Source organism: Euleptes europaea, chromosome 1 (genome assembly GCF_029931775.1).
Source record: "Euleptes europaea isolate rEulEur1 chromosome 1, rEulEur1.hap1, whole genome shotgun sequence".
In the NCBI taxonomy this organism is placed as follows: Eukaryota; Metazoa; Chordata; class Lepidosauria; order Squamata; family Sphaerodactylidae; genus Euleptes; species Euleptes europaea.
In genome coordinates, this window is record NC_079312.1 from 147,141,971 (window position 1) to 147,155,754 (window position 13,784).

At 44.0% G+C, this 13,784-nt stretch overlaps 1 protein-coding gene across 1 annotated transcript; it reads right to left on the bottom strand.

Moving 5' to 3' along the window:
- Positions 1-303: 303 nt before the first annotated feature.
- NR4A1 (nuclear receptor subfamily 4 group A member 1) lies at positions 304-11,599 on the bottom strand. Its single transcript, XM_056863585.1, has 6 exons — positions 10,766-11,599; positions 8,140-8,269; positions 6,908-7,059; positions 5,139-5,341; positions 1,214-1,392; positions 304-571 (listed from the first exon to the last, which is right to left on the bottom strand). The coding sequence occupies exons 1-6, from the start codon at positions 11,597-11,599 to the stop codon at positions 315-317; spliced, it is 1,755 nt and encodes a 584-aa protein (XP_056719563.1). The 3' UTR covers positions 304-314.
- Positions 11,600-13,784: the final 2,185 nt, after the last annotated feature.

Here is a 13,784-nt window from a genome sequence, read left to right on the forward strand (position 1 = left end):
AAGAAGTTGTCCCAAGTTCAGAGAGAACCTCATGACCATTCTGAATATCCCAGTAGACTCTAAGCTTAAGGGGGGGAAGGGGGAGAGGCAGCACTGGATCTTCCGTGGTCTTCAGTCCTTAACCACTTGTGTACACCAACACCCTTCCAGTGTCTCTGGAAATGTTCCTGCAGTCTCCCCTCCTGACGGTGAATGGCAGGGAATTCCTTCTACCAGTTTTTTTCTACCCAGGAAGGGGGATGGGTAGAGAAGGGAAAATCCTCCTTCTCCCCCAGGGGAGCACCAAGGGCATGGCAGCATCCCCAGCTGAGTCCTCAGAAAGGCAAAGTGTCCATGAATATTTTATCCACAATGGGAGGTGGGGGCACCAAGTCCTCCAGCTTCAGGTAGAAGATGCGCTGTAGGCCCTGGGTACAGAGAGTGCGGAGTTCTGGGAGTTTGCCCAGCAACTTGGAGAGGCAGTTTGGATGCACCTGTTCATTGGTGGTAGAAGTCACATGGTCTTTAAGGCAGCTGACAATGCGGTTCTGGAGGTCCTCAACCCTCTTGGGCTCTTTTAGCCCATGGCGGTCTGGTTTGGAGGTTGAGTGGAGAAGAGAAAGATGGACAAAACAAAAGTAATTAGAAGGAAGCAACCAAGTTCTTAAGTAACATAAATACTGGGAACAGCATATAACACTGTGTGATTTGCAAGCCAGTCTTTAGCTTTGGCTGTGAATGAAGCCATGAGGCATGTATGGGGGCCACAACAGGTGTGGCACCAGAACAGCCATATCCCATAAAGGTCACTGGAGTACACCATCACCTACATCAGAAGTTTTTGGTGGTCACATTGGGGAAACCTGCCTTTAGTTATAAGGCTGAGAACTAATAAGGAGCACATAATTCAGTTCCTATACATTGCAGAATGTCATCTCCATATCACAAGAACAGCAATATATAAGATGGGATGCCATGAATTATTTCCTCCAGCAACTAACGTTGTGACAATAAGGGCAGTTAAATATCTGTCACTGTTATTTATGCTTGTCTTGAAGATCTTTTCTCAAATATCTGGGGAGCATCATAAATATAATCATACAGCTCCCAACCATTACAATAAAAGGGTTTGTCATATGTGGGACAGCAGTCATCAGAAGTCAGAACTTCTCAGTTCCTGCTCCACACGAATACTTCCTGATCCATCCACCCCAGATCCATCCACCCCACCTACCTGTGATTAGGACAAGCGCGGCAAGGCAGGAGAAGGAGGGCACATCAATATTCATGCGGTGGAGGCTCTGGGAGAATTCTATAATGGAATCTATCCATTCCCCAAAGCCCCGGACGCATTGCATGCGATGCAGCACCACACCATTGCAGAAAATCAGCTTGCCCTCTTCTGGCTTGGACCTGTGAGAGAAAGTGTGCCTTTGTCAGAGAGGAAGTTGAGCTTAAAAATAATCTACACTGCCAAAGATCAGAAGAGATAAGTAAGAAATGTATGGGATCAGCCAACAAGGAGGAAACCTATTGCACTGTTCTGGTGGAAGCAAAGTCTTGCCATGAGCAATGTATGAGTGATGTGGGCTAGGATGGGGATGCTTGGATACATGTCCTTAGTCCTACTGCTAGCCTGGACAAGCAGACACCTGACTGCTGCCACTTTCCTGAAAACTTCTAATTCCAGGGATCAAACTCAGTTCAGATTAAGGTGACAGAAGTGAGCGGGGCAGGCTCCTCAGTGACATGACTCGTCCATCTTTTCCATAGAGAGCTTCATTTGTTCAGCAGAGATTTGAACTTGGGACTCCCAGGCTGATGTCTGAAACTACACTAACAGTTACTCTGGGTCTATGGAGGGGAGTATAACAATCCCTGCCTTCCATGAGGTAGTTTGCACGGTTTTCCAATTCTGTAATTATGCGCCTATTACATTGTTTATTGGATGCCTTATGCTGTCTGACTTAATTTTAAAAAATATGTTGTAATCCATCTCATGTCTCAGCAAGAAAGGTGATCTATAAATTAAGTAAATAAATAAATAGTTTCTCTGTCTCCCCCTCCCTCCAACTTCGTTTCTGGTTTTCTTACCAATTTTTAGGCATCAGCACTGTAAGCCTCCTTCCCCCACCCCAAGAGAATACAAAGGTTCTTTACTTCCTGAGACACAAGAGTCTGCATGCAAGAAGCAAGGAGAGATGAGGGACATATTGAAGTGACAGGCTATTCAGGAAGATGCTACAGATGACAAACCTACAAAGTGTTGTTTCATGGCCATGTGTTGCTTTGGTGCATACGCATAACACAAGCCTTTTGAAGTGCCTGCAGTGAACCCATAGCTCAAGAGAGTATGGGATGCAACCACACACCTGGCTCTAGTGAGGCAGCCTGAGAGTTGGAATGATCCAAAGCAAAGATTATCCAGCAAATTATCCAAAATCTTTATGGCTCGTTGACAAAGTCTTAAGCATTCAAAGTATAGAGAAACAGAGAAATAAGCAATTTTACACTTTTAGAATAAACACACTTTATCCATTTGAGGTACAGGGTAAACTTGCATTATCAGAGCTATTTGACAGTTTTAGGGCCATTACATATGCTAGGTATTTCACTATCTGATCTACTTTCTCAGTATCTGAGTTTAGATCTGATAAAAGGAACAGTATAACCCAAGGTTTTAAGGGGAGACCATACTTTACTAAAATAGCGAAATCCATCAGGTTCTCTCTGCTTTCCACTTCTTACAAAAGAGGATCAGGTGAAAGTTTCAACTACCCTGTCTCCACAGTCACACAAATGGTCGCTAAAAGGAATCTTTAAAAAATGACCAATCAATACCTGTGTAAGGAATGCGTTCAATATGGCCAAAGTAAAAGCACGTCTTTGGTTAGGAAGGGTCAAAAAGTTAAAATATATGGGAAGGGCTTCTGGGGGAGGTATTCCTATTGCAGCAGTAGAGCAGACTTGACCTGCTCTATTTTGAGTACTGCTGAAATCTAGATTGAATAATATTTGCTTCGTTTCCCTCATCACTTCCTGCTTTTTTAAATTGATCAAAGATTGGGGGAAGAAGCCTAGGAAAATTAGCTTGCTATTTATTAGGCATTCCCAGGAGCTGCCAAAGTTGTCTTTGTCAACACGGTGCAAAAAACTGCTCTGCAAATTAGAATCAATAAACATAATTTTAAGTTTCAGTTTTAGGGCCACTAACCAGGCTTTGGATTCCAGATAGGGTTGCCAGGTCCCTCTTCGCAACCGGCAGGAGATTTTGGGGGCGGAGCCTGAAGAGGGCGGGGTTTGGGGAGGGGAGGGACTTCAATCCCATAGAGTTCAATTGCCAAAGCAGCCATTTTTCTACAGGTGATCTGATCTCTATGGGCTGGAGATCAGTTGAATTAGCAGGAGATCTGCTACTACCTGGCGGTTGGCAACCCTAATTCCAGAGAGTGTTGTGCGATCTCAATTCTGAGCGCAGTACTGGCAACGCAGCCCCGGAGATGTTCCGTAAAAAGTTTAGGAGCATTTTATCAAGCTTCTCTGTCACCCTGCTAATCCAAATGCTAGCTCCAAATAGTAGTTGGAGAACTATTTTAGCATTACATACTTTAATGGCAGCAGGGACATACTTGGCACCTTTAGTGAAATATAATCTTAATAAAGCCCTCACAGAAACATTGGCTGCTTGAGATGCTAAACGTATATGGGTATTCCAGGAGAGATCATGGCTAAACACAATACCTGGGTATCGAAACTGTGGAAACTACTCAATTCTCCCACCTGAGACCTGCCACAATATAGAGCCGCAAATGGTTTTTTTTTTAGAGAATCTCATTACTTTTTATTTCTGACAGTTTACTGAAATGTCTTCTCTGTTACAATATTCAACAAAAGCATTTATTCCTATGCAGAGTACAGATTCAGATCTTGAAAGACTGCAAAAATTATAGTACTAAAGACTATGGCTTCTATCAGAGCTTTGGGGAAACCAGAAACCATTAATGCTGTTCTCCTATATTTGGCAAAGCTACAGTCTAGTCTGTACTGTTCGGGGGGTACAAACTAAAGATGTAAAATTTCCAGAAATTTTGAAGCACAGAAAAAACTGTATTTCCCCCCCGGAAAAAATGGAAATTTGGGGGAAATTGAAATATATGCAGTACTTACTGTCCTGTGAGACCATTAAGGTACATGTGCTAAGACAGTGTAGGTACATCAGCTTACAGCTTTCTCTCAAGTATTGGCAATTTTACTTGTATAAAACTAAGGCATTTATAACTTCTAAATTCCATAAATATGTCAAATATTGCAATTTTATATAATAAGTAAGCTATAAATGATGCATTTTATGGTATAGCAGTAAACTTAGTTATTTTGCTATCTGGTTAGAGAAAGGTAAGTTCTCAATGAACCTTTCAGTTTTCCTCTGAGGCACTGTCACAGTGGTTTGAAAAGGTCAACCACGTCAGGTCAAAAGGACAACAGAAGGCATACAACTGTTGAGAAGTAATGAAAGCTTCCCTCATGAAGATTAGGTATCTTTCTAGGTGCAGAAATGCATCTTGGATTTAAAAGCTGAATATTTCTACAGAATGACACTGTCTTTAAAACCATTGCGCTCATACTAGAGGAGAAAATATTTTATAGGAGGCTTTTTTCCTCAGTATTCCCCACATTTTCAATTTTTCATATAAAAAAATTGCCAAATGCCTCTGAAAAAAAATGGGGAAAACTCCCCCCCAAAAAAATGTTTCTGGTTTTTTTTCTGGGCCTTCACATCCCTAGTACAGACACAAGCGGTTTGTAGCAGAGCTTTAAACTAGAATTTCTTATGCCCACTGAACTATATTTCGTATAGCTATAATCTTACTGGCCTTGTCTTACCACCCCAGAACTGGATGGTTCAAAAATAAGCAGGGCCATAATGGAACACTGCTACCTCTTCTTGCCTTCTCCTTTGCAATGAACATATTTAACAGACACCCAAGAAGGAGGCTACATTCCCACACCATTTTTGGTCTACAGCCACCCATGACCATCCTCTACCATTCATGCAACCAGATGGATGCATCCAGCTACCATTTGCCTTAGGACAAATTATCTCTTTTAGGGACTAAAAACGACCATTGGTTTCCCACTGCAAAGTTGCTGCAGGTTACCTGTATGCTAGCCGGAGAATGAAAAGTTCAAGGAAAGCAGACTCCAAAAGCAGGTCTTGATCCTCTTTTGGCAGTTCTAGGAAGCCCTGGATCTTTTCTGCCCATTTCCGGATAACATCCATCGAGCCTGTCAATAAATCGTAGAACTGCTGCACATCCATACAGTCTTCTTTCTCAAACTGGTATGGGACACTTTCCTGGAACTGACAAGGCAAAATAAGCAACATGTTAAACAAGTGGTTTTTTTTTTTTTTTGTAAAACAGAAAGAACGGCAAATGCAATCACTCTTTCATGGTTTGTATTCATTTCACAAAAGAAAAATTTAGTCAAGATTGCAAATTCAGACAGCAAAGTTGTCTGATCCAAATCACAAAATAGCCCCCTTCTGGATTCTCATGTTTAATATACTCCCAACCCTATACCACTGTTCAGAGAACACAGTGAGCATATTAAACATGAATATACATGTTCAGGCCCAGTCAGCCCCTAGATCAGTGCCACCCAGCAGCATGTACAACATGGATGCTTCGACATCACTGGGACGTTACATACAAAATCCAAAGAGATCTGTTTAGGGGCTTAAATGAACAGTGCTGGTTTTACGCTGCAGAATGGCTACATGCCAAAAGAGAGACGGAGTCTGCTGGCCAAAGACAGTAGCTACGTTAAAATATAGAATGCTCCTCAATAGGAGGAGGGGGAGTTTTCTTAGGAAAGAAATTTCCCCCATAGTTTTCCACATCATTAAAATTTGGTAGGATTATTAATTTTCCAAGAAAAATTTTCAGGGGTGCTAGATCTGGCCTGCAGGCCACTAGCTGAGCATGGAGAATAATTTAGTAATTTTTTTCCTCTTGTAAACATATAGCTGTGGGGGTTTGCATGAAAAAAGAAACTTGAATATAAATATAAAGGGAAGCTACTACTTTGGGTGACCCAGTGAAGGTGCCAGGCAGTAGATTCTGGATGAACAAAACTTATAAAATGTATGGTCCTCAGTTCACAGGCAGCAGCGTAGATGGGGACTGGAAAAGTTCTTGAAAGATAGGTCTACTAATGGATATTAGCAATTACAGCTAAAGGGAGCACCACTGTTCAGATGTAGCATACCTCCAGATACTAGTTGCTGGGGACAGATCATGTTTAAGAGCTTTCCAGAGGCATCTGATAGGCTGTTTTAAAAAGAGCACTGGACTAAATGAATCTGGTCCAGATCCAGCATCTTCTTCAGTTACGTCTGCTTTCTGATCAGTCCTAGGCAGTCTGTGTTGGCCACCCTTATTGGACCACACAGTTGACAACCTGTGCTGCCCACATGACCCGAGTTCCACTGTGAATCCAGAATGAAGTGAAAAGGAATCCTCTTTTCTTGGAATGGTTCTTGTGAGCTACACCACTGAACTGGCGATAAGAAGCCCCCATGTCTGTCTAGTTGTGCCTTTGAAATTGCATTAGAATTTGGGCTAAGGACATTCAGCAAGTTGTGTCCTCCACCTCACCCAGTCTCTTAAGCATATCACTCTTGAGTCAGCTCACCAATAAATGTTAAAATATATCACAGATCCAATAAAAGCCAGCAATAAAACCCAAGAACCTTCACTGAAGCCATCCTAAGACATATAAAACCATCATGAAGTCAGCAGTTTTTGACAGAACCTTGGAACTGGGACGAGAACCCAGAACGTTTTCTGTGTCCTGACTCTGCCCTCCCCACCCCAGCCCCATCACCAACTGCTAGGCCATAAACCTCAAAAACATAGATTAGTACCTTGGAATAATCAAGTTTAGCGGCACTGGGGATGGAATCTATGTGTGCTCTCACAAGGGAGGAGATGAGGCTGGCAGGGGAAGCATCTTGAGCTTGTTTGGGTTTGGAGGGCAGCCTACCACGACGGCCTTTCAAGCTGTCTGTCCGCACCACTGAGGAAAGAGGGTGGGGGGGAAAGGGAAAGGTGAGAACACAATTTTAGAAAAGGAACAGCTCCTGACAAGATTAGTGGTGAAAGCTTTCTGAAGAACTTGGTCTGAATCCTAGCCAGAAAAGCACCTGTTGGTGGCATTACCACACATTAAGTGTTTTGAGCAACACATATGGTGGCGTTGAGTGCCTTGGCATTCTGTGAACATATTATTAAGTACAGAATTTGATACAGGCACACACAATCCAGCTATCCCAAGTGCTGCTTTGTACATTGAGAGGAAGCCACAAGAAAAGGTAGCACAAGAGACTTGTGTTTCTTCTCTCCAACCATCCAGACCTCATCTAAAGGTAGGCCAGAAGTGCATTCTGTCCCTGTATAATAAGAACACATATCTCTCCTCAGATAAAAGACACTTGCGTTCTCTCTCTCAAACGCTAGTGACCTCAAATGGGACTAAGTGTCAAGTATCAGGTTTAAGTATTTTAGGGATCATCACCATAGAGTTCGATCCAAAGGACTGTGAGTAGAACTCTGCTCATGAAGTGGATTTTGCTGCTCCCTATTCTTGTTGTAGCCCTCTGCAAAGTGGCTCCTGGAAGCAGGAGACCCTCAAAACATGGGATGCAATGAGGAGGATCTACAGTGGGAAGGAAGGGGGAAGGAGTGTCCTCCTTCATGCTAATAGAAGTACCTTCCTGTTCAAGGAAGAGGGATTTTGGAGCCAACCTGATTTCCTTTAAACCCCCTTATATTTAAGGGCTCATACTTAACCAGAATTATTAGTCACTCCTTGATTATCTCACCACACACTGATAATTCATGGCTGGAGAGTTGATTGTCCCATTATTTAATGTTTATGGCTGTAAAGTGAATCCCACTTACTGATTTGTCAGTATCAAACCAGAAAAAGGTGGCTACTGTAAGTAACTTAATGCAGGTTTTCAAGGTGTGGTCTTTTTGCAGTCCAGTTTTGTAACATCATTTTATTAGTCACCAACCTCCTTGAAGTACATTCAAGGGAATGGACACCTAGCCCAGGACAGCCCAAGCATCACAGACAGGATGGAATGTGCTTTACCTTCTTTGACCATTCCCACAGCAAGGCACTTCTGGAAACGACAGAACTGGCACCTGTTTCTCCGCCGTTTATCCACAGGGCAGTCTTTGTTGGCTAAGCAGATGTACTTGGCATTCTTCTGTACTGTGCGCTAGGGAAGAGAATTAAGAGGCGAACCATCACCCTCAAGTATATTTTCAACCTTGATGGTGGCAGGAACAAAGGCCTGTCTACCAATGGTTTATTTATTGCAATGTTTCCACAACCTGTGGTTTCAAGTTTCATAAGTTTCACTGTCCCAAGGGCATGGCAGAAGACATCTCATATTCCACATGGGTGCACTTTCCAGCCACAGCTGAGCCTAAACATTTCCACATGTGGGTAATATTACTGTAATGCCACAGAAATGTGTTGATGAAAGACAGAAGTGGTATTGAACAAGCATGGCATTGGACAGACTGAAGCATCCTATACCAAGACCTACAACTCAACTAGAATGAGCCTGAAAATGTTTTAAGGTGCATGATGTAGGGTTGCACACATGGGTGTGCACACACCCAGTCTGAGTAACTTCCACCCAGTGTGTGAACAGCTCCAGTAAAATGCATAGGTTTGGATCCAGATTAGCCCAATTCACATATGCCTGCAGAGTGCAGCATTTCCACCCAAAACACCCAGCCCTGTGAAGTTACATTTCCAATGTTTTAGAAAAATGAAGTATTTCCTAACAATTAGAAATCCATGGCTTTCTCCCTCCAACCTGCAATTTAATTCTTAGTATGGCTAGCCTGATCTCATCAGATCTCAGAAGCTAAGCAGGGTCTGCCCTGGCCAGTATTTGGAAAGGAGACCAGCAAGTAATACCAGGGCCATGATGCCAAGGCAGGCCATGGCAGACCACCTTTTCAACGTCTCTTGCCTTGAAAACCCTATGGGGTTGCCATAAGTCAACTGTGACTTGACAGGGAAAAATGGATCAGATACTAGGCTCTTCTGGAAGCAAGCAGTTGCAGAAACCACACAAATCACCGACTGCACATTAATGGAATACATTTGAACGACTGCATCCAAAATCCTACCTATATCATGGGTTAATCTGTCAGCCGCTGTCACGTCACATGTTCAAATCTGCATGTTCAGAATGCAAGCTGAGAAGACCCATGCTGCAACCTGCATATCCTGAAGCGACTGCAAGATGGGCTCACCACGTGCCCAGTTCACCAGATAAGCCTGCATTTGGCAGGCCACCACTTCTGGCTGCTTTATGAAAGCAAGGCTGACATGGGTGTGAGCTGCATGCATTTGGTGAAGAACAGCTGGACTGCTTCACAGCATGCCAAAAGCCCAATACAGATGTCATGTGAATTGGTTCATAAGATTTACAGAATCAAAGTGAGTGAAGACTCAGAAATTTGACTGTTGGCATATGGGCATGATTGCATCAAAAACTTTCATAACCACCTTGCTCACTGTGGCCTTGTGAAGGGGACTATGATCTCTCAATACCCTCACCAAATTGCTCCTTCCAGGATTGTTTGGATGGTGCAACAGTGATCCTTTGCAACACAGACAAGCTTACTACTTCCTGAAATCTCAGCTGTTACGTTCACATACAATACCTCCCCAGCTGCAGGGGTCCAAAAATATCAATTAGGCTTACCAACCACCACTATTTGTGTTCACTACCAGCCCCCCTCCCCAAGTCCTCTACCTTGGAGAACAACAGGGATTTCTCTCATTTGAACTGGGGTACAGAGAAGGAGTCACTCCTGTTTGCTACCATCTACAAACTGCAGGGGAAGTGAGGATTCAGAGGTTTGGGGGATGTGTATGACTAGAGACATTGACCCCCAGTCACTGGGGTCTATGAGAAGAGATGAAGCTGCCAGCTCTATATGGGCACAGTCACCTGAAGAAGTCTAAGCTGGCATCAGTGAACAGCCTAAGAAAAGGGTATCTTCCTCTCTGTCAGTCTATTAGACATAGTCTGGTAGGAAGATCCACCTTTCCTTTTATGTGACCTTCCCAAGTTTCTGCTTTAAGCTAAACAACTGGGGGTGGGGGTGGGGGTGGGGCTACAGCACCTGAGTGCCAGCGTGCTTTATGGCAACCAGCAGCCTGCCGTGTCTGTCTGGAAGATAACATAAAGGAATACTTTTCTGGCACAAAACAAATCGACAAGGAGCCATTTCCATCCAGCGCCTCTTTTATCAAGGCAATAATTTGCAACCAGGCTGACTGGGATTGCTGTGCACCAAGAGAACCACCCATTTATAGCTAACATAGGAATCATTTTTTACCATTGCCAAATGGGGTGATTTTGAAAGTTTAACCTTTGAGGGATAGAAGCCTTTAGTGGGCTGACCCCCTACCCCCAAAATGTCCTTCTGTACACCCATAATATCTGCCACAGATATTATTACAGATAATATCTGCCTTTATAAGGCAAGGCCAGGGGATGGTCTGATGACTCATCTCCACAGTGGTAGATAGCAGAGCCTCCCCCAGCAGACTCTGAAGCCTCAGTAGTCTTGGCATAGGCTGTTGTGGTGTACAGGCTGCTGGGTGGTGTTCACCTAATGGTACCCCCACTACTGGAACCAGGGGGTACTTGGTACAAGGTGAGAAGTGACAAATCCCCACTTACCTTGAAAAAACCCTTGCAGCCTTCACAGGTCCGGACCCCATAATGCTGACATGAGGCATTGTCCCCACACACAGCACAGCGCCCCTCACTGGAACCGGGACTCCGTGCCTTTGTTGGAGAGAGAGAATTGTCCATCAGGCTAGGGCTGTCCAGGACTGGAGAGACCTGGCTGAGCGGCAAAGGGGAAAAACTCACTGAAGGGGAGGTTTGTGGAAGTGAGAAGACATCTCCATCCACCAGGTGTTGGTGTGCAGCTGACTGGATCTTCAGGGGACTCTGAGGGGGGATCCCAGGGCTGAGAGTGGAGGGGCCAAAGGAGAAGTAGGAAGGCTGGGCAGACCCAGTTTTTGGAGGCTCTGTCGTCGTTGCTCCTGCCACCCACGGCCTCATGCCCTCGTAGGTGTGAGGGGGGGAATAGGCCCCAAAGGAGTTCTCCCAAGACGGCCCCTGGGAAGTCTGGAAGCTTGGTGTGGAAGGGGAGGGGGCGGAACACGGGCTGCCGTAATAGTCTGAGCCACTCGAGGACAGTGTCTCATCCAGTTGGCTGCTGAAAGAGCCAGGGTAGCAGCCGTACACTTGGAAATCCTCCAGCTTGAAGGACGCTGTGGTAGGGTTTGCTGCTGGGATCTGGTAAAGGAAAGCGTCAAATTCACCAGTGTAATTGTCCATGAATGTGCTGAAACTGGGCAGAGAGGTGGTGGCAGCTGCAATCTCTGTGTTCACCAGGTCCATGGTGGATTTGCCAAGCTCAGGGGTCAAGAGGTCTGCTGGGTAGCGCTCACAGGGTCCTCCGCTCTGAAGCAAGGTCCCATACTGAGTTTGGATACAGGGCATCTCTGAGAAAGGAAGGGAGGGAAACAGCCCAGTTATTGGATAGTCAATCATAAGATCCTCCAAAAAAGGATGCTAGTGGAGTTTGGTGGTTATAACGTAGAAAGGCATGGAAGCCTGACAGTAGGAAATGTCACTGACCACAATTTATTTGTACCCCACCTTTCCTCATGGTTCAAGGAAGCTTACAAATCACAATTTAAAATATACAGAGTGCAATAAAAACCAAAACATCCCCTCTCCTATAAAAGATTCCTGCAGGCAATGCCCTATTAAAAGATCCAGCTAATAAGACTGCTCTGCAGCCTCTACTAAAAATGTTGAGATTGCATCCCCTCACCTCCTCAGGCAGCCTGTTGCACAGAGTGGGAGCTACAATAGCAAAAGCACAGGCTCTGGTTGATGCCACATGGCTTCATGGGGGTGGGGGTGGGAACTAGTAGGTGGCAAACTGAACACGGCAACTTTCACACTGGGAAGAGATGGTCCTTCAGATGCTGATTAGTAAGAAAAAGTGGAAAGTGATTCTTTCCATGTCAATTTTGCTGACAAGCAACAGCAGCTTGCGCAAAGAATTTGCGTGAAGTGCACATCACAATTGTTGGCAGTTTTTGTTGCTGCCTTACAAATAGGTGAGTTCATTTATAGTTTTTAAAAACCACTTACTCTTCTTCCGCACTGTAACTGGACAAATTTGCTAGATAGCTGCTATAGAGTGGTCTCATGCAAAGTTACTGGTTTCCTGAGTAATGTGGACACTGTCAAATTGGGCAAACCTCAAGAATAAATTTTTCATAGATAGGAAATAATCTACATGTGTGCTGCAATGTCAGATGCAAGAACAAGGCAAGCCTCCCACTATGACGAGACATGATATGCTTCTGACAGCGCATCCGAACACAGCCTTTTCAGAGGTGTGCGTATTAAGTACTGTCAGTTTGCTTAGAGCAGTGGTTCCCAACCTTTTTTTGACCAGGGACCACTAGGACTTTTTTGTTCGGTGCAGGGACCCCAAGGTTCAAAATAAAAATTTTGAGAATTTGAAAATAAACTTTAATCATAACTGTTAGTTAAACATTAAACTTAGAATAATATTTGAATATATATTTTATAACAGTGGACGTTTAATTGAAAATATTAATTTATTATGGGTTTATAACTTTGTTTCGCGGACCTTAATTTAGTTCTCGCGGACCCCTGGTTGGGAACCAGTGGCTTAGAGTGTTTGTTCACATGGCTACCTGCATGGCTAGTGCAGTTATTGTGAATAACGGTGTGCAGTCAGCACAACCCTCTTTACCAGTGCAGACATTTTGATGGGTCAGGAAAGGAGGAAGAAGAGGAGGAAGAAGAAAGGCCAGTGTGAATCCAGTGTGGTATTGTGGTTAGAGTGTTGCACTAGGATCTGGAAGACCCAGGTTTGAATGCCAACTTTGCTAGGGAAGCTTGCTGGGTAACCTTGGGCCAGACACATACCTGCAGCCTAAGCTACCTCATAGGGTTGTTGTGAGGTTAAAATGCAAGAGAGGAGAATGATAGAAGCCACTTTGGGTCCCCATTAGGGATAACGGCAGGGCATAAATGAAGTAAATAAAAGGAAGTAGAAAGAAAAGATAACTAGGGCAAAGGGAGAGGGAAGAGGATTGGAGGACATACATTTTACTTAAGCTTCATTTCATGGGGATGGGAACAGGCCAGCCAGTTAAACCAGAAGTATTGCCAAAGAACCAAGTAAATGTTCTGGGAGGGAATACGGGATTCCAAAGGAGGGTGGAGTCTAAAAACACTTCCTTGTGAAGTTAACCAATTATCCAAAGAATCAAAACAGGCATAAAAACTGCCAAGTTTACTAATGCACAATGACTGAACCAGAACTTGTTTGTTCTGTTTCTATTTCCAAGACAAAATTCCTGAAAGACAGATCCTCAATTTGGATTAATTCCACTTTTTCCTTTTAAATTACAGAACAAACTTAACAGCAGTATGGAATACCGTAAATGCTCTTACAATCACACTTTCTCGTTAAAATGTGTATAAATTTCAGATTGGATGTATGAGGGAAATGTGTGATCCTGTATTGCCTCCCCCCAAGATCCAGGCCATTAATATTAGTTACCATAGCAACACTTCATATGGCCATCATGTGCACAGAGCAGCAGGGGAAACTGTACCATGTTCTTCCCAGGCT

Excerpts from the sequence above, each read along its gene's own strand:
- NR4A1 (XM_056863585.1), bottom strand. The coding sequence starts at position 11,599 with ATGCCCTGTATCCAAACTCAGTATGGGACCTTGCTTCAGAGCGGAGGA. Across the intron at positions 7,060-8,139 it reads TGTGGGAATGGTCAAAGAAG|TGGTGCGGACAGACAGCTTG; the intron begins GTAAAGCACATT and ends CTCTTTCCTCAG. Across the intron at positions 5,342-6,907 it reads CTAAACTTGATTATTCCAAG|TTCCAGGAAAGTGTCCCATA; the intron begins GTACTAATCTAT and ends TTGCCTTGTCAG.